At 38.1% G+C, this 26,999-nt stretch overlaps 1 protein-coding gene across 1 annotated transcript in view; it reads left to right on the top strand.

The window, feature by feature from the left end:
- Window positions 1-4,586: 4,586 nt before the first annotated feature.
- Window positions 4,587-26,999, top strand: part of Acadvl (Acyl-CoA dehydrogenase very long chain) — a 41,392-nt gene continuing 18,979 nt past the window's right edge. Inside the window, exons 1-7 of the mRNA XM_083115474.1 lie at window positions 4,587-4,794; window positions 7,155-7,413; window positions 13,024-13,242; window positions 14,739-14,863; window positions 16,529-16,659; window positions 22,689-22,864; window positions 23,959-24,222. Of these exons, the coding sequence (XP_082971600.1) occupies window positions 4,727-4,794; window positions 7,155-7,413; window positions 13,024-13,242; window positions 14,739-14,863; window positions 16,529-16,659; window positions 22,689-22,864; window positions 23,959-24,222 (1,242 nt within the window). The 5' untranslated portion in view covers window positions 4,587-4,726. The remainder of the gene's footprint in view (window positions 4,795-7,154; window positions 7,414-13,023; window positions 13,243-14,738; window positions 14,864-16,528; window positions 16,660-22,688; window positions 22,865-23,958; window positions 24,223-26,999) is intronic.

The raw sequence follows: 26,999 nt of genomic DNA, 5'->3' as shown, positions 1-26,999 counted from the left end.
CATAACAGGCCCTTTCTTCAGCCCCCATCCGCATGTTTAAAGCCATGGCAGGGTTTGTCTGGAGTCATCAAGATTCTTCCGAGTGTCCATGGCATGCTCAAGGAGGTGTGGTGAGGATCATAATTCTGTTTAGGCTCAATATTCTTTGAAAAAGAAAAGAAGAAAGAAAAGACAGGAAAAGATGAAAAATGAGGACTTCAGGAATGACTACTAAAAAGTACACGTAACCCCTTCCCATTCGAAAATCCTGGGCACACCACTCGAATGTCTACTATTTCCACTTGTTAAACCTTGGCGTTTATCGCAGAGAAATATTGTGCCCCCTCCTCTCTGTTGAAAGATCGACCCTGACGTTTGGCAAATCTTGCGATGACTACGTAAAAATTTCATGCTTCGCCGCTATGTGTTGGGATATAAATAAATAATCATTTTTGGCATTAGCCCCCGTGCCCCTCCCACTAATCCCGCCATTGTCCTTACACCAAAGCCCGTCTATGACTCTCTCTTCTTTTTTTGCCAGTGCAAGGAGGTCCGTGTATGGAAACCGCTTGATGGAAACATTTTCTGTTTTTTGGGCCTCCTCGATGGCGTAGTGGTGACGTTTGCCTTGTAATGAAAAGGTCCCGGGCTCGATACCATGGAGGCCCATACTGGTTCGGATCTCACTTTAAACTGTAGGTCCAGTCCCGATTAGCCTATCTGTAAAAGATAGCATATTCTATTTCTGTTGCTCGTTTGCCATAAATATCGACCCTCTTGTTACGTAAGTTACGGAATCTTGTGTCATTTACGATTGCGCTTGTTGTAATTCCAAGGAAAGGGATAATGGGTTGTCGACACTGTGGATTGGCGTCCTTCAAAGCCCGTAACAAGCTCATTGGCATTTCTATTACTGACGGCGTATTGTAATGCCCTGTATATTGCATAACATTCTGCTGTGTACATGGTTGCATCCGAAGGCACGCGAAAAGATACGTACAGTGGCGTGCCCAGGATTTTTAAACAGGGGGGAGGGTATGCTTTATTTTTAATAGTCTAACCTATATTTTCTAGCATTTAAACATTTCTTTTAGAGGTGCTAAGCCAAAGGGGGCGTTATAACATCTCCCAAACTCCCTTTGGGCACGCCACTGGTTACAGGGCTGGACGGTATCAGAAACTAGATATCGCGATATATCGTCACAGACTATACGATACGATATTTTTTCCGTGTTCGTGATATCGGCGATATACAGCAAGGACATTTATAATGTGTGGAATACCTCTTTCGAAACTTAACAATCCTGTCATGAAATCATATTTGCAAAAATATACTGTGAAGTCAGTTCCAGATGAGACTACCTTAAGGAAATCTTACCTTCAACCTCTTTATGAAGCTAAAATCTCGCAGATCAGGCAAGTAGTAGCTGACCATCCAGTCTATTTCATACTAGATGAAACCACAGATAAGCAAAACAGGTACGTTTTGAACATTTTAGTAGCACCTCTCAATGGACATCAAGCGAAACCCATGCTTTTAAAAACTTATTTTCTCGGCAAAACAGATAATGCAAGTGTAATGCAAAGTTTCAATGATGCATGCTTTGTATTGTGGCCGGAGGGCGTAAAATATGATAGTGTGTGGTTAGTTCTTACAAACCAAGCATCTTACATGTTAGCTGCATTTTCTAATCTGAAGAATATGTATCCTAACTTAAAACATGTGACCTGCATGCTTTGCATCGAGTTTGTTTGTTTGATTGTTTGAGTTGCTGTTTTAAGTCCACTTTATGCACAGTAAGGCTAATCGGGACTGGACCTATAGTTTAAAGTGGGATCCGAACCACTTGTGCCTCCACCGGGTATCGAACCCGGTAGGCAAAGACGCTACCACTGCGCCATGGGGGAGGCCCGCATCGAGTTTGTGAAGCTCTTAAAGATGAATATACATATGTGAACGAATTTGTTTCTAGCATTAAGAAAATACTGAAAAGGGCTCTTTCTAGAATACAGAAGTACATACCACCCTCTCCCATCCTCACTAGATGGGGTACATGGTTAAAAGCTGCAGTGTTTATTTGCAATCATTTCCATACAATATCGAAATTTTTAGATGCTTTGCCTAGTAATTCCTCAGCTGTAGAAAAAGCCAAAAAACTTGCACTTAAACAGGAATTGCAAGATGAACTCTCTATTGTACATGGCTTCTCTTTCCTTACTACTGCAATCACAAAACTGGAGGAGCAGTGTCCTGAAAAAGAAGCACAGTGGGCTGTTCTGATGGATGTGCAACGAGAGCTGCAAGGGGTCGGGAAAGAGAAGTTAGAACAAAGTTTAGCCAAAAACCCTGATGTTCAAAAAGTCGCAACCAACAAGGATGTCGATTACCGGCTGAAAACAAAATACGCACCACTTGTGTCTGTTGACGTTGAACGTTCTTTTTCAACTTACAAGTATCTGCTTAGTGACCGCAGATGTAGCCTCACTCAGAAGAACATAGAAATTTTGAATGTAATCTATTTTAACAGTTTTCTAGATGACTAATTCTAAGCAAGTAAGAAGAAGCATGTTTTCCTTTATGTCGCTTTCTAATGTATCAGAGAATTTCCTTTGCTTAGTTATATTAAACGATTTAAAACCAGAGAATACTCTATGTGTTTATCCAGACAAGTTGAATCATATATGTATACGCTGCTCACAATAAATTTTACATCTGAAAATTAGCACCTATTTTAGCACCTTTTTTGTACCTTTATTGGCAAATTTTTGCACCTAAAATTCCTAGCTCTGGATTACATCGCGTTACAACGTCGGGGGGGGGGGGGGGGGGTCCCGGGTATCCCGGCCTGGGCATGGATGTTCGTGAGTTTCCATTCATCAATTTCAACATGCCGGACCCTGTGGCCGAGTGGTTAGCACATCGCTCTGCGACGCCAAGGGTCCCAGGTTCGAATCCCTCTCGGGCTTGGTTGTTTGTGAATGTCCATTCATCAATTTCATCACTCATCCCAATCTTCGCAAATTAGCCAAGAGGCGCACAAAACGTGAAGTAAAATAAACTATAACAATCTATCAATCAATTTCATCATATCGTCACTCATCCCCATCTTCGCAAATTAGCCAAAAGTGGCACAAAAATCGAAGTAAAATAAATCAATCAATGTATTGTTCTACCATGGTTCCATGGCCGTAGACAGGAAATGTTTTCGGGGGGGGGGGGGGGGTTCATCCATAATTGTTATCATGGGCGTCGCGAGAAATTTGAATAATAGTAATAATAACAATAATTATACAATAATAATTAAAATTTCATAATAATAAAACAATTTTATTACATAATAATAATAGGCCTAATAATAATATTAATTATTATTATTATTATTATTGTTGTTGTAACCGCCCCTGTTGTTTTTATATCCTTGACGGGGCTTACTCAATCTAGCAGATGAGTGAATATCCAGCACAAGTTTTTTTTTTTTTTTTGCGTTTCATACAGTGTGTACTGAAATCCACAATTATTATAGTTTGTTATTAAATTTTAGATACCTTCAAGAAAAAGCTTTAAAAGTATGATGAAAATTTTAGTCACAATGTTTTTGTTGTTTGACCTTAAAACTTAATTTTTGGAATTTTGAAAAGTGTGGAACCAGTTATTATTTTTAAAAAACTTAGCCTGATGCATGGATTGTCTCAATCGCGAATGTAATGCGCTACGAAATTGGAGATCCTAGGTTTGAACTCCTATCAAGGGGATTTTCAACTTTATCGAACAGGGAATTACACATTTGGAAAGTGAACTTTGGGACAATCATAAGTGAATTTTCAGTCTATATTCCTTGTGAAGCAGGAACAAGACTGGAAAGAGGACAGCAGAAGTAAAAATGGAGGGGTCGCGGGCGAGTTGCGATTCCGGGAATAAATCCTGTTTCACTCAAGTTTCAGAATTCCAAATGTATGAAAATTCTAGCTTGATCGTTTCAACCTTGTCTCCTTGAATTTTGTGATGCTTCGAAAAAAAATTTAGAAAATGAGTTACAGATTTTGGTTTCTGAACTTCCATTAATCCAGCATGTCAGAAGTTTCGGGGGGGGGGGGGTTTGAACCCTAGAAACCCCCCTCTAAATACGGCCATGCATGGTTCTACATATTACTCACATCTCTAGCTAGGCAAGGTCTAGGGAGAAGTAGAACTTTTCAAGAGGCTAAGAGGGAGGGGGAAGCATGGCATTATTCCTCCAAATACTTAGCAGTATTTCAGATGAAGTTATCGTGTTCCCAAAGCGATCTCTGTATTACTTGAAATTATCAGTTCATTATAATAAATTAGTGCAAATTACTGTAACTGAAATGAAATTATATGTGTGAAATTGAAATACGGTATATAATTTTTGGCAAAGGGGGGGGGGGGCATTGTTTCCCTGATCCGCCTCGGTACGCCCACGTGCTAGGTTTTCCCCTCTGGAGTGTGGTGAAACTATTTACGAGTTGTTTACGCAATGACGCAACATTTAATTTCACCTTGTGGAGGAGATAATTAATGGTAAGTTTCCCACCATGTGAGCCCGACAGATTAGCTTGCTTCATCATTTGACGTCAGCGGAAAATACGATGTTCTTAGTTGAACAATAGACTGACGACGGCGATTTCGGGCGAAACGGGAACAGAACTTGAGTCGGTGAATGTGCCTCTTTTAAATTGTAGCTTAATTCTTAATTAAAGTGTTATTACAGGCAGTAAATAGGCCATAATGTTAAAGTTAGGTAGAATTTTCGTCTTCACGCCGAAAAATTCAGCGGTTCTAGATGTGAATTCCAGGTAAGAAATTTTGCAAAGCAATGTATCTCTTGTAATTGAATTCCGCCCGCGCTCTCTCTCTTGCTGCATATTGGAATAGTAGGACACGTAAATGCTGAATGCTTTGTACTGTAGCAATGAAAAGTCTCGAATAGTACCCTGAGTGTTATTTATATATATCTAAGTTCTATATGTCTCATAACTTATATTATGAGAAATTGTATGCATTGCAATTACTATACCGTACTTCAATTTCATATAATTTTCTTTCCTGTTTGCAAATCTATTTTAAAATATTATTTTTCACAATTTAACAATATTTATTATTTTTGTTTCTTTAAAAATAAACATTTCACAGTATTGAACATTAATGATGTTATTTAGATCGGTAAATATGCGATATCGCCCGAACGGATTTCTTCAAATTTACAGGAGAAACTGCTTACTGAAATCAGTTTCTGTAGCATTGTCGAAGTTCTTCGAGGTATTTCCTTTCGCGGAAACTGAAAACTTCACCATAGAGTGCTGCAGAACAAGAAATAATCACTTTTTATGTAAGGAACTTGCATTTTCTGTAAAGCGACATCATTATGCCGTTGTTTCCATTATGTACCTGCAGATGGCGCGAGCGTCGAAAGTCACGCCGTCTCGCCAGTGTTTCCAAACGTGCCTTTTTTCTACGTTTTTTTTTTTTTAACTATGCTTACCTAACCTAACCCAACCCAACCTAACCTTGCTGGAAATGGTTCATGGGGCTATCGTCAATGGTTTTTGGGGCTATCGTCAATGGTTTTTGGGGCTATCCGTCAATGGTTTTTGGGGCTATCGTCAATGGTTTTTGGGGCTATCCGTCAATGGTTTTTGGGGCTATCCGTCAATGGTTTTTGGGGCTATCCGTCAATGGTTCGTGGGGATATCGTGAATAATTTTTGGGGCTATTAGTCAATGGTTTGTGACGACATAATGAACATGAAAGTAGGTATTTTTCGGTTAAGAAGGTTGAAACACTGCATACCCACTCCAAATCAACAAAACACAAGCACGACCGGCAATGATCCATGATGAGTGCATGCCATATTGTCTGTTACCCAAGCGGAACAAGGAAGACAAATAATGACTCGTAATATGAACAGTTGACACTATTTTCTGGAAAAAGACATAACTTCCCCTTAAAGAATCTTCCGCAATGCAGAATAGGTAAGTATTAATCCTAGAATTAACGAAATAAATGAATGAGAGGTGTTCGGGCAATATCACATAATTACTTTTAGATCATCAACAATTTTACTGAAAGTAAAAGTATTCGATTGGTACCGACCCAGTTGGAAACAGATAGTCAGTGTGAGTTTTCAAATATTATTGGAACCAATTGGTCAAGTGGAATGAATTTCGTTTAGTAGTTGTAAGGAATTGGGAATTGGATTGAATTGTGTGGGGCATTCCAGCATTACATGTGTAACATTCACACATAAAACGAAAGGTTCTAGACATGCTATTGGATTAAAATATAATGAACTGATTTCATGAATTTATGAAATACTTTGTGGTGTCTGCTAACAAACGAAAAAAAAAAAACCTTTAGTATGATGACAGCCTATGCATGAAAAGCATTAACGAAAATGTATTATGTCTGTGATGCTGTAAAACTGTATCCAAGTTTGACAAATGCTAATGACTTTTGTTGGTGAAATATGCAAACATTGAAACCTTAATGCAATTAAAAGCAGAAATAATTTCCAGAATAATTCATTTTGTTATTAACATGGATTAGGGCCACGGGCACTTTTTGTGGAATGCCCTGTATTCTATTGTAACCAGTTCATGACCTGGAATTAACTGGACCAATAGAGGGTTCATTTTTCCTCAATAAACAATAGAGAGAGAGAAATGTTAAATTTTGCTTATGATTTCTAGATCATCCTTAAATTTTTTCATGGTAAAATGAAGTAACTTTAAAATATGTCAGTAGATGATGCTTTATTTATTTTTTAAAGAATCTTTTGTATTTTTCCATTACGCTTGGTTTGAATTGATTGATTGATTGAATTGTTGTTTTAAGTCCACTTTATGCACAGAAAGGCTAATCGGTACTGGACCTACAGTTTAAAGTGGGATCCGAACCACCATGTGCTTCCACCGGAACCCGGGACCCATTGATTACAAGGCGAGGACACTACCACTGCGCCATCGGGGAGGCACCCATTGCACTTGGGAATGTTTCTCTCAGTTAAAGAAGACACGCACATTGAGAATCTAAAAAAAGTAGATGGCCGAAATAAGAAAATGTGATGTATATTTCAATGTTCATAAGATGACAAGTATTATTGAACACTGAAAATTGCAGGGAATATAAAGCACATAATATTTGTTTTCTTTCACAGAGCACTTGTCAAGTTACAGACCACTGTTGCACAGCCTGAGCCAGTTTCTTCAACTCCTCCACCTCCACGACCTGATGGCGATGCAGCGAAATTGAAAGCAGAAGCTGCTCGCAAACGAAAAGAATCACAGTCGTTCACAATGAATCTTTTCAGAGGTATTGTAGAGACAAGCCAAGTATTCCCGTTTCCAGATGTACTGTCTACAGAACAGAAGGAGACACTTCAGTTGTTGATTGATCCTGCTGATAGATTCTTTCAGGTTTGTGGAGCGTATTCAAATGTCGGTTGTTTACAACTTAGCCCAGGCAGGTTTTTATATGAGAATAACTTTTGGAAATACAGTCACATACACTTCTGGGTTGTAACAACTCCATATACTTTCAATGGGATTGCTACAAGCCCGAAGTGTCCGTGACGTAATCATTCAGTGGTGTTTATGAGGCTCTTGATACTATTTTGAAAGAAAAAAACACTAGAACTAAATATGTACTGATGGGGTGAAGCTCACATGTAAGGAAAAAGTAAACCCATTAAATTTTCATTGCTTTAAAAGTCAGTAATTTTCATGGGCAAAAATAGGAAATATTTTGTAAAATAACACAAAATACTAATCATGTCAAATTGTAAATAGTGTAATTAATTAAGCTCTAAATAAAAATGGCGGGTGATATATATACAGTATCAGAAGCAGAAAAGTGTAAATTTACTTTTTTTTATTTGTTGTAATCAAATATTTTGCAGAGATGTTTACCAGGAAACACCTTTTACAAAAAAAAAAGACATGCATCTATGGGCACTTTGTCGAAAATATATACCAGCAATTTTATGCATGTTTTTTAAAATCAAATTTAAATTTAAAAGATCTGATTTCAATGCAAGAAAGCAGTCAAGAATGTTTTTTTAAATAAAAATCATGATTTTTATCGACCCTACCCCTTCTAGAAAGTTACAAATTTTGCATAATGTATGAAGATTATGTTCTGTATGGATAGTTTCTGCTGCTAGTGGAGATTTTTTTTTTTGCGGTACTATTTACTATGCCACTTTTATCATCGTGATTAGCCAAGAGATGCTAAATAACATAAATACAAAATACATGATTGGTAACCTCAAGGTGTATTTGCATATGGGAGTGAGAATAGTTCTGTTAATTTGCAACATTATTATTTGTGCTTCTCAAAACATTAACTGGGCTACAGAGGTGGCTCCAGAATTATTTGCTTGGATTTTGTAGTATTTGTTTACATATCCAAAGTTGTACCCGTAATACTGGTCCAGTATTGATAATGTTCAAATTGGGCCAACCGTCATATGTTATGTAAGGATCTGGAGTAGGTTAGGCCAGCCAAGGATTTTTTTTAAACTTTACATTTGAAATTATTTTTTACCTTTCCATTGGTCTTTATGTTCAGTGCATGTAGGGACAATATATAGGGTGTTTTTTTTAGAGTGATAGAACTTTGAATTGAAATAAAACACTTAAAAAAAGAAGTTTGAAACCAATTGTGTTTTCATTTGAAAGATAACTTTCTGACATTTACTTTTTGAAAATAATTTCCGGCATATGTCCACCACGACTAGCTGTAATGAACCAGATTCGATCAGTCCAATTTTGAACCACTTTTTCAAGTAATTGGGGACGTATGTCGTTAATAACACGAGTTATGTTGGCTTCCAAAGGGTCAATTGTTGCTGGTTTATCAGCATAAACCAGAAACTTTAGATATCCCAAAGAAAATAATCCAGTGGCGTTAGATCCCATGATATTGTGAGTCCAATTCACTGACAGCACCGATATTTCCGAAGTGCTCTATACGTTTGGCGAACAGAAATTGATTTTGGAAATATATTTCCACAATTTGTAAACGTTGTTGCGGCGTCAGTCTTTCCATGATCATTTGCCAATGCTTACTGATATGAAATGACAAAACAACATGTCATCAAAACAAAACAAATGACAGCTATCCCTATCAAAAGTTCTATCACTCTTAAAAAAACACCCTTTACATGAGCATTGGGTGGGGAGTTTTGGACCAGTCTGTCAGCCCCTCCTCCCCTGGAAATGGCATCCTTCATTTCAAGTTACAATGCATTAGAACGAGTCAAGAAAGTTAAGAAATCAACAGGTAGGTCAAGAAATTATGCTTGTGGTCAAGATTTTTTGCAATTTTTTACAGTATAGTTCATTTACATTGTTATATACCTGTACTGGGAGTTGATAAAATTGAATATTTGGAAATCTAAAATTGTATTTTTTTTGCTTTGATTCTTAAGAATTACATTCTAACATCATGAAGTTTTATAAAAATATTAAACTAATTTGTTAAGAAATGGAAAGAGAGGTCAAGAATTTTGGATTTGTTGTTTCGGTAGCCACCCTGTAGAAACCTTGTTATTTGTATTGTTAATGACTAGAGACCAGATTTTAAATGGAAGTCCTTTTTTATTTTTCAACACAGATCATGGAAAAAATAACAACAGTGTTGATAATTATCTTCCCACCAACAAGATTACATAGTTTTCATTTCCCTTTTTTCAGCCCACATTCCCTTTTCTCCCCTCTTTAAAAACATTTTCCTTTCTGGTCCCTTTATTGGCTAGTTTTTCAGCCTACATTCCTTCCCCCCTTTTTAAAAACATCTTCCTTTGTCCCGTTACTAACAAGATATCAAATATTTTGTACAACTGTATTTTCCATGAACAAAACATTCAACAATTGTCTATTTGGTGCACCTTAGATGAAAGAAAGAACAAGCACCTTCTACCTTACCCTCCATGAGTGTTGGAAGTCGGTTTCAGCGATTGTTGAAACAATGCGATCTGGGCTCAACAACAAACACATTGTAAGCGTCATGCCTGTTGGGTTGAAAGTGTACTTATCTACTAGATTTAGACTTCTATTATAAAGTTTTTTTTAGAATAGTTTAAACTTAACTGTGTGACACTGACAACAGTATTGAGTGTCAGTGTAGTGGTGAAGCCAGGTGCAAGTGGCAGCAAGCTATGGAATGCGGTAAGCTGTTGCAAGGAAGATTTCATTGAAACAGATGGTAAAATTATTCACTGTACTTTATCTTAAAGAGAAAGTGAAGAAGGACTATAGTTTATTTTTGCACTCCACTAAAAATGTTATTTTAAATGAAAGCACAATATATACCACTCATATATAAAAATTTACCCAATAAGGCCGAAACATAACCTTTTAATAAAATCTTCCCTGTACCCATTCCATTATTTGGAATTGCCTCCAATTTTCGTTAAACGTCCATAAATGTTCTCTCTTTTGAATCTTGCCACTAGTTTTACCCAGGCCCGTAGCTAGAATTGATCCAGGGGGGGCTCACGGGTTATCAGGGGGGGCTTTGTAAACCAAGTCAATTTTTAAAAAAAAAATTAAATTAAGGTAAATTAATTATGTGGGGGGAGGGGGTGCTCATTCATTTATAAATATCATATACTACACAAATACTACATTTTCTACATCCTTTAAAACATCTCTTGAAGTGTTAATTGACTGATACTGAAATTATCCCAAACACACTCCATACTATTTTAGATGATACAGATATGTATATCACACACACAAAACGCACAATATTTAATCACAGTGACTACAGTATATTCTACCCCCGGCCGAAGCAATGAAACTCCCTTTCGTTCCCCAAAAAGTTACAGATTTCTGTCTAAACGGGATGTTGCAACAGGGACAGTGAAGGTACAGATAAAGAAGCTCCCCTATGAAAGAACTTTCTGAAGTCTAGAGAATATTCTAAATACTTGCAGCTACTTCTGCTCATAAACAAAATCAGCAAATAATAGATGCTGTTCATATTCTGTCGATTTATCCTTAAAGTTGTGAGCTGTCTACATTTTCACTCTTCACCGCAAACAAATTATGCAAAATAGTTTACCTAATGTAAAGGGGGGCTGAGCCCCCCTGGTGCCTGCTTGGCTATGGACCTGGTTTTACCTTCCAGACTTTGTACACCATTAGAAAACATCGCAAACCTTTGGTAGGTCATATTGGGTTCAAGTACCTTAGTATTTTTAGTGGAGTGCAAGAAAACTATAGTCCCTTCCCCCCCCCCCCCTTTCTTGGCAATATTTTTTCCATTTTTTTTTGTCCTTTTTAGAGGAAATTTTTTCCCTTAAAAAGCCGGTCTCTATTAATGACAGAATGAAGTTAAAGTAGATTGTATTCAAACAGAAGAACGGTGTACAAAATGCGTAAATTGAAAGAAACTAGTTGTAAAATAAGGAACAAGTTTTTCAAAATCTATCATTTAAACCAAAGAATAAATGGATTTATAGTTTTGAAAATTCCAGAAATTTGTGACATCAGAAAAAAAGATAACCATGACTAAAATTTCTTAAGATGTGTAAAAGTTAATAACAAAATGGAACAAAAGAAAGTAATAACAGTTCTGCTGGACATTCCGTCCTCTGATGGATCGAGTAGAAACATCTTCCCAAGGGTATAATAACATTTGAGTAAGGTTATAATTAGGCTCGGAAGTTGAGGAAAAATCCTTTTTCTTCCTAGTGTCTGAAGACGAGGCGCAACATAGTATATGTTCATTTTGGGTCATTGTAGGCCAGAAAAAGGTGGGTTTTATTTGTCCTTTTTCTGCGTTTTTTGCCTTATTGGTCCTTTTTAAGCCTTTTTTAGGTTTTAATGACCTTTTTTTGCAACTTCACCTTCTTTCGACTATGTTTTTACTGCCCATTCTCAATTCGAATCATCATCAGTTCATCACCTCTTAAACATCCTTTCTGTAGTAAAGAAATAAAAAAAGGAAAGAAATAAATATATTTGAACCACCCCTGAAACAAGAGAAAAACATTTTTGGACAACTGAAATAGGCTCCTAGTGTGGTTAGGCCAAATATGATTCATCAAATATGATTTTTCAAATTATGTTGATCTAAAAAATATATTAGGGTAAATCAAAAAGTAAAGGCAATTTTCACATAACATCTTTATTTACACATAAGAAGAAGAACTACACATATCACTTTTCCACATATGCCCCCTGCACGGCAATGCACTTTTGGTATTGTGCAATCAGCTTCTGTATCCCGTCCGCAAAGAAGGTTTTTGGTTGGTCACGAAGCCACGTCTGCACCGCCTGCTGGACCTCGTCATCTGACGTGAACCGACGACCACGCAGCTTTAAAGCGGTCCACCCACTAATACACCTTTCGTTGAGTCATGGTGCTTGCTCCATACTGCGCTAACAGCCTACGGTGGATGTCGGCCGGTTTAACTCCCTCCGACCACAGAAAGCGCACTACGCGCGCTGTTCCTTGATGGTGCATTCGTGGAGTGGTGCATCCATACGTGTGACCTTTTTACTCTCGACACTCGACTGAATGGAGCAGTGATGGATACTCCTACTTTCACGTCACTCCAAGTATACATGTGGTGACGTCTGACACACCCAATCTTCGTGTATTCTTGCGAAAACACAAAATTGCCTTGTTTTTTATTTACCTAGTATAATGTCTGCAAAGAAGATGTTCATATAGTTTTTTCGCACATGTGTGTTTCATACCACCAGAATTTTAATTTTTTTTATTTATTAAATATGTAATTAAACTGAAGTTATTAATTAATTCGGATCATATTTATAAGTCTTTTTTAGGTTCTTTTTTTATATTTTTAGGTCTTTTTGTAGGTATTTTTTTGCCAATTTATAGGTCTTCAACTTCCGAGCCCTAGTTATAATAGTTATTTTATTATAATAATTATAAGCATGATGATTGTTAGGTTTTTTTACAGTACAAGTTTTTCCAATGGCCTGACCCTCCTTACAAAAAATTCTGACCACGCCCATACTAATATTGTGTGAATTTTCATTTTTCTTCAGGATAAGAATAACCCAGCAAAGAATGATGCAGAGGAGAGAGTGGATGAACCAACCATGCAGGGACTGAGGGAACTGGGTGCTTTCGGCCTACAGGTCCCTGTGGAATATAATGGCATCGGATTGTCCAACACACAGTATGCCAGGATGGTTGAAGTGGTGGGTGAACATGACCTTGGAGTTGGCATCACACTTGGTGCCCACCAGTCTATAGGCTTTAAGGTAATTTAGTAGTGTTTTCGCAATGTAGAATTTGTGGTTTTTAAAAGTTATTACCAATTACAGTAGACTCACAATTATCTGAGCTAATTGGAACCAAGACTACCTTGGATATGGGAAAACTCGGATAATACGGAGATAATGTGCTAATAGGTCTTAAGTGACGAAACAACACTTAAAACTGTATAGTAATTATTTATTACTAGTACAACATAAATGAGAAGATTACTTTTTCAAAAATTCCTTCATAGTTTTTTGGACCGTTCATATTCATCTTTCTTCATCGTTTTCCATGCTAAACCACTGCCCCTGCTCACACTTTGACTCACCCACTTTTCAATGTCTTTCCGCTTACGTCTCCAATCTCCAACAGTCACTTCCCCGACTCCATACTCAGCAGCAACCTTTTTAATAGACTCACCTTTATCCAACCTTTTTATTGTGTTGGATTTTGTTTCCACAGAAACCACACACCTTTTCCGTTTGCCACTCATACTACATTACTCGCTTAGAATAGGCCTACACAGATTTAAACACCACCGTAACAATCGGATACACCGACAATGTAACGAACATGTGCATCGCGGACAGTGACTTGACTCCATAAACAAACAGGGGGTGCGTTATGAAGTGCAATGTTTTCCAACCACTCCCTCGGTTAACCCGGAGCAACGGTTAATCTCGAGTCTACTGTAAATTATACATGTTGCAGATTTTTGTAATTTTTTTCAAGTTAGATATTTAGAGTATTGATTGTTATAAGTTTGATGGCATGAATTAAAGTGGCAATAATTGTATCAATTATCGTTATTTTTGTAAATAGTAAAGTGCTTCCATATTCTGCCATCTTTGTTATTTTCTCTCGCATGTATGTAAGAAATTAATGTATATTATTTTTAAATATGTTACCATAAATGTATTGTTTCTGAGGGAAAGTCCATGGGAGCTATATTGTTACAATTATGATGGGAGTTAATAATTATATTAATCAGGTTGTTAACTAAATGTTTGCTAAATTACATGTAATCTCTGCAATATTGGCTTTTGATATTAAAACTCCATTCACTGCAGTAAAACAAAAGATTTTCTAGTAGTAGTAACATTTCAGCTTTACTTCCAAATCTAATAAATGATTTTAATTTTATTGGTAAAATCTTGATATGAATATAGTGTTAATACATTATACACTTGTGCTGATATTGCACACAACTTCCAACTCTTAGATAATATATTTTAAAAATTGTTATCGTTCCTAAAAATTCTCAGAAATTATGTTATTATTCTATAAGTCTGAGGTATACTGTGGAACCTTGATTTTTCAGCAGACTAATGTTAAACACTTAAAATGCAGGAAATTTTTGTAACATTTGCGTATTAGGACCATGACAATTGAATGTACAATGCAGAGAATCCCACTGGGTTTGTTTATATATAAGAGTGATGCTCTAGTGGGATATGCAAAATAATGTTTTCTCTTGTGGTGTTGATTATCTTCACAGGGTATACTTTTGTTTGGAAATGATGAGCAGAAACGAAAGTACCTTCCTCGGGTGGCGACAGGTGAACATATCGCTGCCTTCTGCCTTACGGAACCCTCAAGTGGAAGTGATGCTGGCTCAATCAAGTAAGTTTTCCCCCCTCATTCTTCCATCGCACTTGTAAAAATTCATAATTTAAGAGCAAAAGTTGCCAGGGGTCGCAGGTTCAAATCCTGGCCTGGGCATGGATTTTTGTGAGTGTCCAATCACCAATTTCGTCATATCATCACTCATCCGCATCTTCGCAAATTAGCCAAAAGTGATTCTAAACACATGTCCACATCAGCTCCAATGTCTGTGAAGAATCAAAGATTTTTATTTACATCAGAACAGGATGTTTGCTGACTGGGAATTTCTTTAAATATGCATGAATTGTCTTCAAGAATGTGAAAAACTGCAGTACGTACTATTTTAAATCCTTTGAAATTCAGAGTTATATGGATTCTGATGTATATACTGGATACCTTTATCGCAGTACGTTTTTGTGTATTTTCACTGAAGAAGCATCGGCTTTCATGTAGCCAAATGGTTATTGCTCTCACCTTTGGTGCAAGTGGTCCCAGGTTTGATCCCAATGGGAGAGTCCAAAGTTTTCATTGATTTTACTTTTGTTTATCATTAAAACAGAAACCAATCTTTATTTGTCAGCACTGCATGAAGAGTATCTAGTGTCATGTGATTTGGTTTCATGAAAGAAATTCGTCTGGGCTTGTTGTAATACTCTCTTATATTGAAATAATTTCTGGAATTTTGGGATTCCCCGATGGCATATCAGCAAAAAGTGGTGGTTGATTAGGTATAGCCCATTTTATAAGATCTATCCCATAATTCTCAGAGGGAAAACCAAGACATTTTGACGTTGCACTTGTTAATAACAGTAACCGTGGGTATATTGTTTGTAATTTTAGTGTGTCATTCCTTATGTATACAAATCAACAAGAAAGACAACTGAGATATGTGTAATTTTGAAGATTGATTGATTGATTTGGTGTTTTAAGTCCACTTTATGCACAGTAAGGCTAATCGAGACTGGACCTACAGTTTTAAGTGGAATCCGAACCACTATATGCCTCCACCAGGTATCGAACCTGGTACCCCTTGATTACAAGGCGACCATGCTACTACTACACCATCGGGGAGGCCTGTAGTTTTGAGGAAATGGCACATTAATTGCTTCTATGTAGTGCTGGTAAATATAGCTACCAACCGTCCTGAACGAATACCAGTGATGGTAAATGTAGCTAGCAACAGTCCAGAGAAGATTAAACACATGCGATTTATTAAAATTTAATGATTGAGTTGGTGTTTTAAGTCCACTTTATGCACAGTAAGGCTAATCGGGACTGGACCTGCAGTGGGATGCGAACCACTATGTACCTCCACCGGGAATCGAACCCGGGACCCCTTGATTAGGAGGCAATGACACAACCACTGCACCATTGGGGAGGCTTAAAGTTTAATGAAAATTAGTGTTAATGTTAGAGGATCATCAGGGAAGAGAAGAACTGTCTGTTTACATTCATATGTGTTACGTGTTCTACAAGTTGTGGACAGTCTTGAAATAAAGTAACAGGAAACCGAGTTACCTTTCAAAATGAACAACTGTAACTCGGTCCCTTTTAAAAATAAACTTTACAAATACTTATCTATTGATACATGTCTATATCAATTTGTTGCCTGTTTTCTTTGAAATCAAGGCAGCTTCATTTTTCTGTTGAATTGATGTGTAAACCTATTATTGCTTTATCAAGGTCCAGAGCTGTGTTGTCTCCGGATGGGAAGCATTACATCCTGAACGGAAGCAAAATCTGGATAAGCAATGGTGGAATTGCAGAAGTAATGACTGTATTTGCTCAAACGCCTGTGAAGCACCCCGAAACAGGTTTGTACTGAAATGTTTATTCATATTTTTGCTACCTAACAAGTCCATTTTTATTAAATATTTATTACTTTGATGGAATTATTAATTTTCTGCATGATAGTGTATGTTTTATTTAACAGTTTTTGTGTTCTGTCCTTACAAGGCAACACAAGAAGACTTTGGTTCAATTCCTGAGTGTAGCACAATTTTTTGTGATTGACTCCATCACAACTAGGTCTGTTTATATTAGTCTCTGTGTCAGGGTGCGAAATCGCTGCAGATTGGTGGGGGGGAAGGAGCAGAGACACATACAAACACGATATGGTCAAATTTATTGCAAATTGCTTCTACTTTAATCCCTTTCAGGGAATACATCTAATTACAGGTCACCCTGTATATATATATAACATCATTAGATATGTGTCTATTCTTAAATAATCAAATTATTTTATAAAAAACACAATATATTATATCGAATGTTCATTTAAAATTCGATTGCAAATTTTAGATTATAATATACTACTTTGTGTGACTAAGGGGCAAAAATTAAGACACATTAAGAAGATAATTGTTTCCTGTATAAAATTCACATCTAAATTCTATTACATGTTTTATTAATATATTTATATACAATACTTTGTGGTGGCTGACGAAAGACGACGAGAAATGGAGAAGAAATAACAAGTCAGACTAATTTCTGTGTTCCAGGAATTGCTGGGTTCAGAAGTGCCCTTAGAGATGAGGCTCTTTGCTGTCCGTTCCTTATGTGTTTTAGATATTATTCCACTACAGTATATTAGACTCCCAAACTAATTGTTTATTCATGATTGGGAAAAGAGAGACGCGGTAGTATATAAATACGGAGAAACTAGTACTCACTTTTATCTGCGAAGCTGTTTTTTCTTCTTTTTCGATTAATTTCAGTGGCCACTGCCACCATCCTCGTTGGAACTTGCTGCGCTGTTGCTTGGCGTGCGTCTTTTGTTCGTAGTTCTCTGGCTGCCGTTAGGTGCGCTGCTAGGTGCGCTGTGCGTCTTGGTGCGTCGTCTGCTATTTCCGGGCGATAACTGCTGCAGTAGTGGAATCCAAGTGTGGTGCGTTTGCCCGCTATCGATGTTTAGTTCGTGCGGGAAGTGCATTATGGCGTGCGTTTCCTTGATTTTGGTGTCTATGAGCGTGTGGGCAGTGTGTTTGACTCAAACCTTTTGAATTTTATGGCTATTGTATTTGATATGTCTAGCAAGACCAGTAGTGGGTTGGGCTTTTTTCGCATCTGCTAGGTGCTGTTGGATTCTTTCATTGACAGATCTGATGGACCTGCCGATGTAATGAGCCTTGCATTCACACTCTGCATCATATACACCTGGGTTGTCAAGGGGGGAAAGGAAGTACCGTTTGTGCTTGTTCAGTTTACCAGTTATTTTGGAGTTGGGTTTGTGAGGGCCTTGCGATGGGCAACCCGCTATCAGCTCCTTTAGCCAACATCGTCATGCACCTGGCTGAAAAAGAGATACTCCACACCCCAGAACTACAACATATCCGATATGGAAGGTACGCGGACGACACAATAGTTGTATACAAAAAGGCAGAAGAACTCAACCTCCTAGTGAACAAACTAAATAGCATCCACCCCAGGCTCAACTTCACCGTAGAGCATGAAAAACTTGGTAAAATCAACTTCCTGGACATCACCATCAGCCGTGCACTTAACAAATTCACAACCACCGTCTACAGAAAACCGGATGCAGGCAACCAGTACATACATGCTCTCTCTAGCCATCCCCCTAAGCAAAAAGCCAATGTGTGGCTAAACTTTTATCGAAGAGCCTTCTCCTACTGTGGCAAAGAAGAGGATCTGCGAGAGGAGATAGCCACCATCACAGAAATAGCCCTGAAACATGGCTACACTGAATCGCAACTTTCCACTTGGTGCACTAAGGCGGAAATACAGGTCAGACACCCTAACCTACCACAATCAACCCATCCACAAGCAACCCAGCCACAACCAACCCCCAGCGACCAATATAAATGGTTTGCCTTCCCCTACCATCCCACCACTTCCAACCGCATAGCCAAAGCCCTTCTCCCATTTGGCATCAAAGTAGTGCACAAACCCAACTCCAAAATAACTGGTAAACTGAACAAGCACAAACGGTACTTCCTTTCCCCCCTTGACAACCCAGGTGTATATGATGCAGAGTGTGAATGCAAGGCTCATTACATCGGCAGGTCCATCAGATCTGTCAATGAAAGAATCCAACAGCACCTAGCAGATGCGAAAAAAGCCCAACCCACTACTGGTCTTGCTAGACATATCAAATACAATAGCCATAAAATTCAAAAGGTTTGAGTCAAACACACTGCCCACACGCTCATAGACACCAAAATCAAGGAAACGCACGTCATAATGCACTTCCCGCACGAACTAAACATCGATAGCGGGCAAACGCACCACACTTGGATTCCACTACTGCAGCAGTTATCACCCGGAAATAGCAGACGACGCACCAAGACGCACAGCGCACCTAACGGCAGCCAGAGAACTACGAACAAAAGACGCACGCCAAGCAACAGCGCAGCAAGTTCCAACGAGGATGGTGGCAGTGGCCACTGAAATTAATCGAAAAATAAGAAAAAACAGCTTCGCGGATAAAAGTGAGTACTAGTTTCTCCGTATTTAATTGTTTATGTTTGTTGTTACAACCAAAACTCTCCCCCCTGCCCCCCGGAAAAGTTTTGTGGGGGGGAAATTCCAGGGCAAGATCGTTGGTGGGGGAATTCCCCCTGTTCCCCCCTTTGGATTTTGCACCCTGCTCTGTGTCATGTTGAGGAAATTGTAAGCTTCACAGTATTTTGTGGAATTTCTGGCATGTGTATGGTGTATTTCTAATGATTCAGTTCTACAGTTACCTGTATTGATTTTTGATATCAGAACTGGGTGTATTTGTATCAAATCCTGGTTAGGGTATTTCGTTCTGAGTGCCTCTTCATAAATATCATCTAATCATCGTTCATCCTCATCCAAATATGACAGAAAAGCAATAAAATTAAGCAAATATAAATATGTACCACCCTTCATAGTGGAATGGTTAGTGCAGCATCCTACGAAGCTAGAGGCCATTTGTTCAGATCTTTGGTAAGGCATGGATGTTTTATTGTATTACTTCATCAGTTCATTGTTTTCCCTCTTCGTCACAGTTGCCATAAAGAAAAGTACAAAAATTAAGTAACACTTATAACCAATAATTAGAGGCACATATTTTTGGTAAATAAAAAGCAAAATTTCGGTACAAAAACTGAGTCAATTTCGGGTTCAAAAGCGGTAAATAAAATGAAATATCGGTGTTATAGCGGTGAAAAATTGGATGAAAAGTGGTATATAAAAAGACATTTTGGTTTTAAAATTGTGAATATAATCCTAAATTTGATTTAAAAATTACACTTATTCCACAGAATTAACATTTCACTTCTAATAGCACATTTATGTAGTTATAAGAGTATTAAGTTTATTTCTGTGTAAAGGAGTCCATTTTTGCTTCTCCAATATTAACAGCAGAATTAATCAATTGTCCGGGAATTGCATAACTCACAGGATACTTCAGTCTTCAGAAAGTGTCACGTCGGTATATAAATGGTAAATTTCGTGTTTAAGAGTTAATTTCGCTTTTTGCAGTTCATTTCGCATTATTTCGTGACAAAACATGGTCACAAAATGCATCTCACACCTTTCAAAAACATGAAAAATTAACACTACAATGTGTTTTTTTCAAATTTCGTTTTTTCGTCAAAAACGAAATATGCATGCCCCTACCAATAATACTATATTTATCCATGTATAACATGCACCTTTTTTACCAAAATTTTAGTCTCCAAGAAACGATGGTACGTGTTACAGACACCAAAAATCCAACAGCTACATGGAACCACATGTGCTTTCATTAGGTCATCTGCATATAACACATAAATATTAAGAGATGAAAATACAAACTACGTTCATGTGTTTGGTCAGGAATCATTCCAAACTGTTTTTCAATTAAGGAAAATACCATACACTTGGAACCTTTGTGTTATCTATGCAATCCTTACATACAAGGCTTCTGTCTATTTTCCTACTAATGCCTTTGAATGCAAAATAATATTCAGTTTTCTCTCTCTCTATTTATTTTTCATGTGATCTTTTGACCTGGTTTCCCAGAACTTTCTCAAGCCAAGATAACCACACGCACACAACCTTACATGACTAGTCACTGTACACTTCTAATTATTAATAATTAGATGTAAGCGAGTTACTAATTTTTATCTGCGAAACTTACTTGTAGAGGTTGTATTAATTTTGGTGGTCTCTGCAACCATGCGCTTGGAAACTTGTTGCTTCACTGCTAGGTTGGCTTCTGGTTCCTGTTGTTCCCCTGCATGCCGCTAGGAGCGCTAGTGTACACAGTTCATCTGCTGCATGCAATGGGTTTGAGTTGTTGCAATAGCAGGAGGCAAATGTGATGTGTCTGACCACTGTCGATGTTCAGATTGTGCGGAAAGTGCCTAATTGTGTGCGTCTCTTTGATTTTGGTGTGCAGTGTATGCCTGACTGAAAATTTTTTGATGTGTTTTTTGAACTTGAGGTGTCAGGCTGCAGGCACACACCGATTAACACCGAAATCAAAGACACACGCGGGGAAACAACAGAAACCAGCCCATCAGTGATGCAATGAGTTACCAAGCAGATGGTGGCAGAGGCTACTGAAATTAATACACCCTCTACAAGTAAGTTTCCGCAGATAAAAATTAGTAACTCGCTTACTTCAAATTATTACCAACTGCAACTTTTATTCCCCAAACATGACTACTCTTCTAATTGGAGTTCTGGGAATTCTGGGAAACCAGGATGAAATGTCTCATGAAAAATAAAATAAAAAACACTTAAAAATAACCGTACATTATTTTGCATCTATAAGAAGTGGTATGTGAACTTTTAAGAAGGAGCCTGTGATTAAGAGTATGTTCCAGCATACTGGTAATTTTGCTTGGTAGACGATATGGCAAACACCATCCAGGACTGCATCGCAAATAACTTCCTTACAAGTTTCTTCTGTGGTATAAAATTTTTAATATTGGCTGATTTTACTCCTGAACAAGTGAAAGGAACACTTTTACAATCAACGATTAAGAAAACAATTTCTTTAAAGTTAATTGTGCTGCACTTTATATACAAGATGTAATATTTTGCCACTTTTGTGTATCAAAATCAGAGTGCATGTTATAGAAGCACATGCATTACACATATGTAAGTAATGTAATAGTAAAATAACACACATGCATGTGAGGTAAGAAAACATACATGCAATTAGAGCTGAGGCAATACCAGTTGTATTGGTATTAAAGTACTGCCTTGAAGTTACTCACTGATACTCTGATTGTCTTGCGTAGCCCTAAAAAAATGTTACGCAATACTTTCTTGCAGTGTAATTAATGTAATAGTTTTTCTTGTATGTACGCATTGCTTGCATTATAGAATGATTTTCCTGTAGTTTACGGTCAAAATGAAAATAAATGTCTGATGAAAGGAGCGTGTGTTCTCCTGAGACGTCACAAAGAAAAACTGTTTTCTTATGCTTGTAATAACCGTAAACTACAGGAAAATAATTAGTAATTAATGTATCCTGGAAATTATGCAAATTGTATTTTCCACAACACTGTGGGGAGAAATGCATTTTGTGATTAAAAGATTGTCTCATGTGAAAATTTGTACATTTTAAAGCAAACCTCTCGTAGTTTGCTCTGATATAGCACCAGTCTTAAAATTTAAAGATATTCTGAAACATTTTAAATTATTACAATTTCCACGTATTGGTATTGGTGAGAATCTGAGTATAGGGTGTGGTATCAGTATTGGTTCAAAGTCTTGGCCCTAATATAAATTGTCCTTAGCGCTGAAGCAATACGTAACCGGAATTATACAGATGAACACACAAACAAATGGATTCAAGCAGTAAATCAGTTTGAATGAGTGCCTGTTTTCTGTAGAGTTGAATTCCCCTCTCCTTTTCGTACAGGTGTGGAAACCGACAAAGTAACAGCATTCATCGTAGAACGTTCATTTGGTGGTGTTACGTCTGGTCCTCCGGAGAAGAAGATGGGTATTAAGGCATCAAACACTGCTGAAGTTTATTATGATAATGTGAAGATACCGGTCGAGAATGTACTAGGTGGCATTGGAGAAGGTTTTAAGGTAATTTGTTATTTTCTCAAATGATTTAGTTTTTCCCCCTAAAAATTGTTTCATGATTAGTCATGCAGATCCACAATCATTTTTTTCTTTGGACATTCAACAGCATTGCTGCTATACATTTCACAAACATTTTTTTAGCATCATAAACAAAAGTTTTATTTATTCAGTTTTATTCTTTGGGGAACATGTATGCGAAATGTTTAGAGAAGTTCAGATTAATCATTAATTCTGGTCAATAATTTTACATGCACTTTCAGTTCACAGGTGGTAAAGTGATATATAATGAGCAATTTCTTTCTTTTTTTATTAAAAGTACAAGTGTAATTTTCTTTCTTTTGCATTGCTCTTCAGCCACTATTGGCTAATCGTGATGGTGTAGGTGAAAGGATATTCACAAGGAAGTTGTTTGGTGGCTGAGCACATTGAATGATGGACTCATAATCTTACCATTGGCGGTTGCAGGTTCAAGTCTTGGTGTGGGCATCTTTGGATGTGTCCCTTCACCAATTTCATTGTCATTGTCACAATTAACGTATAGAACCAGGCAAACTATGCAAAATAAGAAAGGTTCATATGAAAATTTATACTGGGACTTAACTCAAAACTTTCGACTAGAAAATTTTGGACCAACCACTATATATGTGGCTACTGATGTGGTGAGGCTTTGAGTTCTCTACATTAGAGTCATTGGTCGCCAAACTGGGTGAGGTCTGACTTAAACCGCATTTGGCACTTCCTGTCACAATTTCCGCGCTTGGCAATCTTTGGCATTTTCTAGCAGAAACCACAAGGCAGTGAACCCCACGTCGTGTAACGCAGAAGCCAGGCTGCGCATAAGATACACGGTAATGCACAAATTAAACATCACACTTACAAAATGTGCTTCTTCAAAACAAGTGGGAGTTGAACCAGTGTCTGCGTAAGCGCCTCTCTTTTGCCTTCCATTTGCTCCTTGCTGTCCAGCAGACGACTTTGTCCTTGTTTCTCATTGACGTTGAAACGGTCGAGCGACTGCTATCCCGGGAAATGTGACAGTTTGTAACAAACACTGTATAGGAGCAGAAAGGATTAAGAATGTATATTTCTTCTTGCAGGTAGCGATGAACATCCTGAATAACGGTCGCTTTGGGATGGCAGCTTGCTTGGCTGGCACCATGCAAGCTGTCACAAGAAAAGCTGTGGAGTTTGCCACCCAGCGAGTGCAGTTTGGCCGGCGAATAGATTCCTTTGGTGCCATCCAAGAGAAGCTTGCTCGAATGGCCATGCTCCACTATGTAACCCAGTCAATGGCTTACATGATCAGCTCAAACATGGACAGAGGGTCAAAGGATTTTCAGCTGGAAGCAGCTGTCAGCAAGGTATTTATATTTCAGACATTTTAGCATGCAATGTAAATTGAACATTACCTGATTGCATGCTTTTAATTATACGAGGGACGTTCATAAAGTAATAATTTTTACTTTTTACGAGGGCAAATCAGTTAGTCGGTTCCACGATTTTCTTTGCAGAGGATTGGGTACTGAAAATGTTATCCGACCTGAGGTCATAATGAGTGATTTTGTAATGTACTTTTGTCTCGGCCACATATGGCAGCAGTGACAAACATGGCTACCCGCCTGACATTGTCGAAGGTCGAGGAGCAGCATTCCGTGGTGCGGTTCTTCTGAGCTGAAGGCAAGACACCGACGGAAATTCACGTGAGGATTAGGCTGATGTATGGGGATGACGTCCTGTGCCGCAAAGCCATTGGGAATTGGTGTCACCAGTTCAAGGCCTTCACGACAACATGCAACATGCTGTGCTGCAGTGGTTGCAGCAGCAGCCGACGATGTTCTATGCCACTGGCATATCCAAATTGGTGTCACGGTGGGAAAAATGCATTGCCGTCGGTGGTGGATATGTAGAAAAATAAGTAACGAACTGCTACTTCTGCACACCTATTGTCGTCTTGTTTGACCAATAAATTGCTGTGAAAAAAATCGTGGAACCGACTTATTGATTTGCCATCGTATTTGCAAGCTTGTTTCAAGAATACGCACTGTGAGGAAGCCTTTAGTCCTAGCCGTAGCTATCGGATTGGTACACACCCTTGTGTAGTAGTTCTGTGGATCACTGCTAGAGGGAAAGGAAACCAAGATGTTGAGGCCTGTTGAGCCTGCTAAAGTTGAAAGTGTGATTCGTTTTTTTGTTTTTAATAGGAAAAATTGCAAAAGAAATCCACGATGAACTTGTTGCGGTGTACGGCAAGGATAGTTTATTTCCTTTTCTAGACAAGATTTAGCATAGTGCACGGGCAAAAGTGGCAAAAAGTTGGGGGCGGTTGCCCCCCCCCCCCCCAATCGCCGCCACTGGTTTCCAATATGGATCTTTATGTAGTACATATTGTTGATTGAATTCCATGTAATTCATCTATTTTTGATGTATTTATTTCACCTTTGCATTTGTGCTGTGTTCATCTATCCTCTTCTCTAGAGGACATCTACAGGGTGGGTGAGAAGTAACTAGGCATTGAAAATTTGCTGTAGTTATTGTAACAATTAAACAATCTCAATGAAACTGTCCGTACATCTACATCATGAAATAGGATTACATACACGTATGTGCATACGAATTTCGCAATATGATAGCCAATAGGCTCGTAGGTCCATATTTTCTGCATGACACAATTTATGGCAAACACTACCTCACAGTGTTGCAAAGGTATGTTTGATCCATCGTATTATGACAGTAAAAATAATACATTGTCATAACAACATTTGAAAAAGGTTAGGCTAAGTTCAAAGTTCCACATTTGTGCAATATTTATAATAATTTAGTCATAACAGTTATTTTTGACTGGCAATATGAAAAACAAATATCTTCAATCATATGTGTTCTTTCAGACAAGAAAGATATGATACATTCAAATTTATAATTAAATTTATTGAAATTGTGTACATTTGCATTGGCATCAAGGTTTATATACAAAGGTCAACTCTTTAAAATTGTGCAATGTATAATGTGATGTCATACTTGGTATCACAACTCTCGATTCTACGACCCCGGGTATAACGACCCTCTCGAAGTAACGACCCTTTTCCCGGGAACCGTGAAAAATTTAGAAAAAAGTTGAAAATTTTGGGAAAAAAGTTAAAAAAAATTGAAGGAAATCGGCCGAAAAATGTGTTTTTTTTTTTTCACTTATTCCCTTCACGACCAAAAAATAAAACTCTGAACTAAAAATAGACACCACTACACCATTTTCAGTGATATCCAATAGCACTTGACCTCTGCCCTCCCCTCCCTCAAGTGCACCAATGTTACCATGCACCCGACGGCCGCTACCCAACGTGCCAAGCTTGTTTTGCCACTCTTGCTCTTGGATACGCGAGAAGAGAAGGAATTTGCTTCGATGTTATTTTAAATCGACCTTGACTTGTTTCCTTGTCCTAAGAGCTGCTGAAAACTTGCGGGGGAGGGAGGGGAGCAGACCGAAATGACCGCTGGACTTGCAGTCTTTGCCATGTGTATGGCACATTTCATCGATAAATACACCAGCTTGAGAGATAAGATTGCAGGAAGATTCCAAAATACAGACGCGTGGCACCTGGAAGTCTGGCCCGTCTGTCCAGCTCTGACCTAGAGTTCAGAAGGTTCCCGTGAGTGAGCAACTCTTGGCCTTGTAGCCGACAACTTCCGGTAACCGCTTTCATTCAAAACATGTTCTTTTTTTCCCTGTAACACTTCATAAAAAAGCGAAACTGTTACAGATAATCAAAACCACATAGGCCAACTAAAGATCGTCAACCCGCTTAATGCATTGTCATCCAGGTTTCCATAAAAGTTTACTTCGATCTTACGTGCATCATAATCGCACTTCATACGTTTTCCTAATTGTGTCGATGTCGTAATATCTGCCAAAAAATTGTTCCGTTGGCTGACTGACTTCTCCCTCTTTTCCTGTCAGCAAACGTGGGGGGAGGGGCGATGCCGATTGTTTCAGCCACGATTTTCTTGCTCTTGTGTGCACACGGGCTGATTACAGGCGAGGGTGGAAGTGGACCCACCCCTATTCCTTTCCTTTGACGTCTGAAATGGGGCAACCAGTTCTGGATATATTCTTGAAAACGAACAAAAACCATAGAACAAGTAAAAA

The sequence above is a fragment of the Lepisma saccharinum genome, chromosome 30 (assembly GCF_977018435.1).
Source record: "Lepisma saccharinum chromosome 30, izLepSacc3.1, whole genome shotgun sequence".
In the NCBI taxonomy this organism is placed as follows: domain Eukaryota; kingdom Metazoa; phylum Arthropoda; class Insecta; order Zygentoma; family Lepismatidae; genus Lepisma; species Lepisma saccharinum.
The sequence above is the reverse complement of the archived record's forward strand: the minus strand, read 5'-3'. Positions and strand labels throughout refer to the sequence as shown.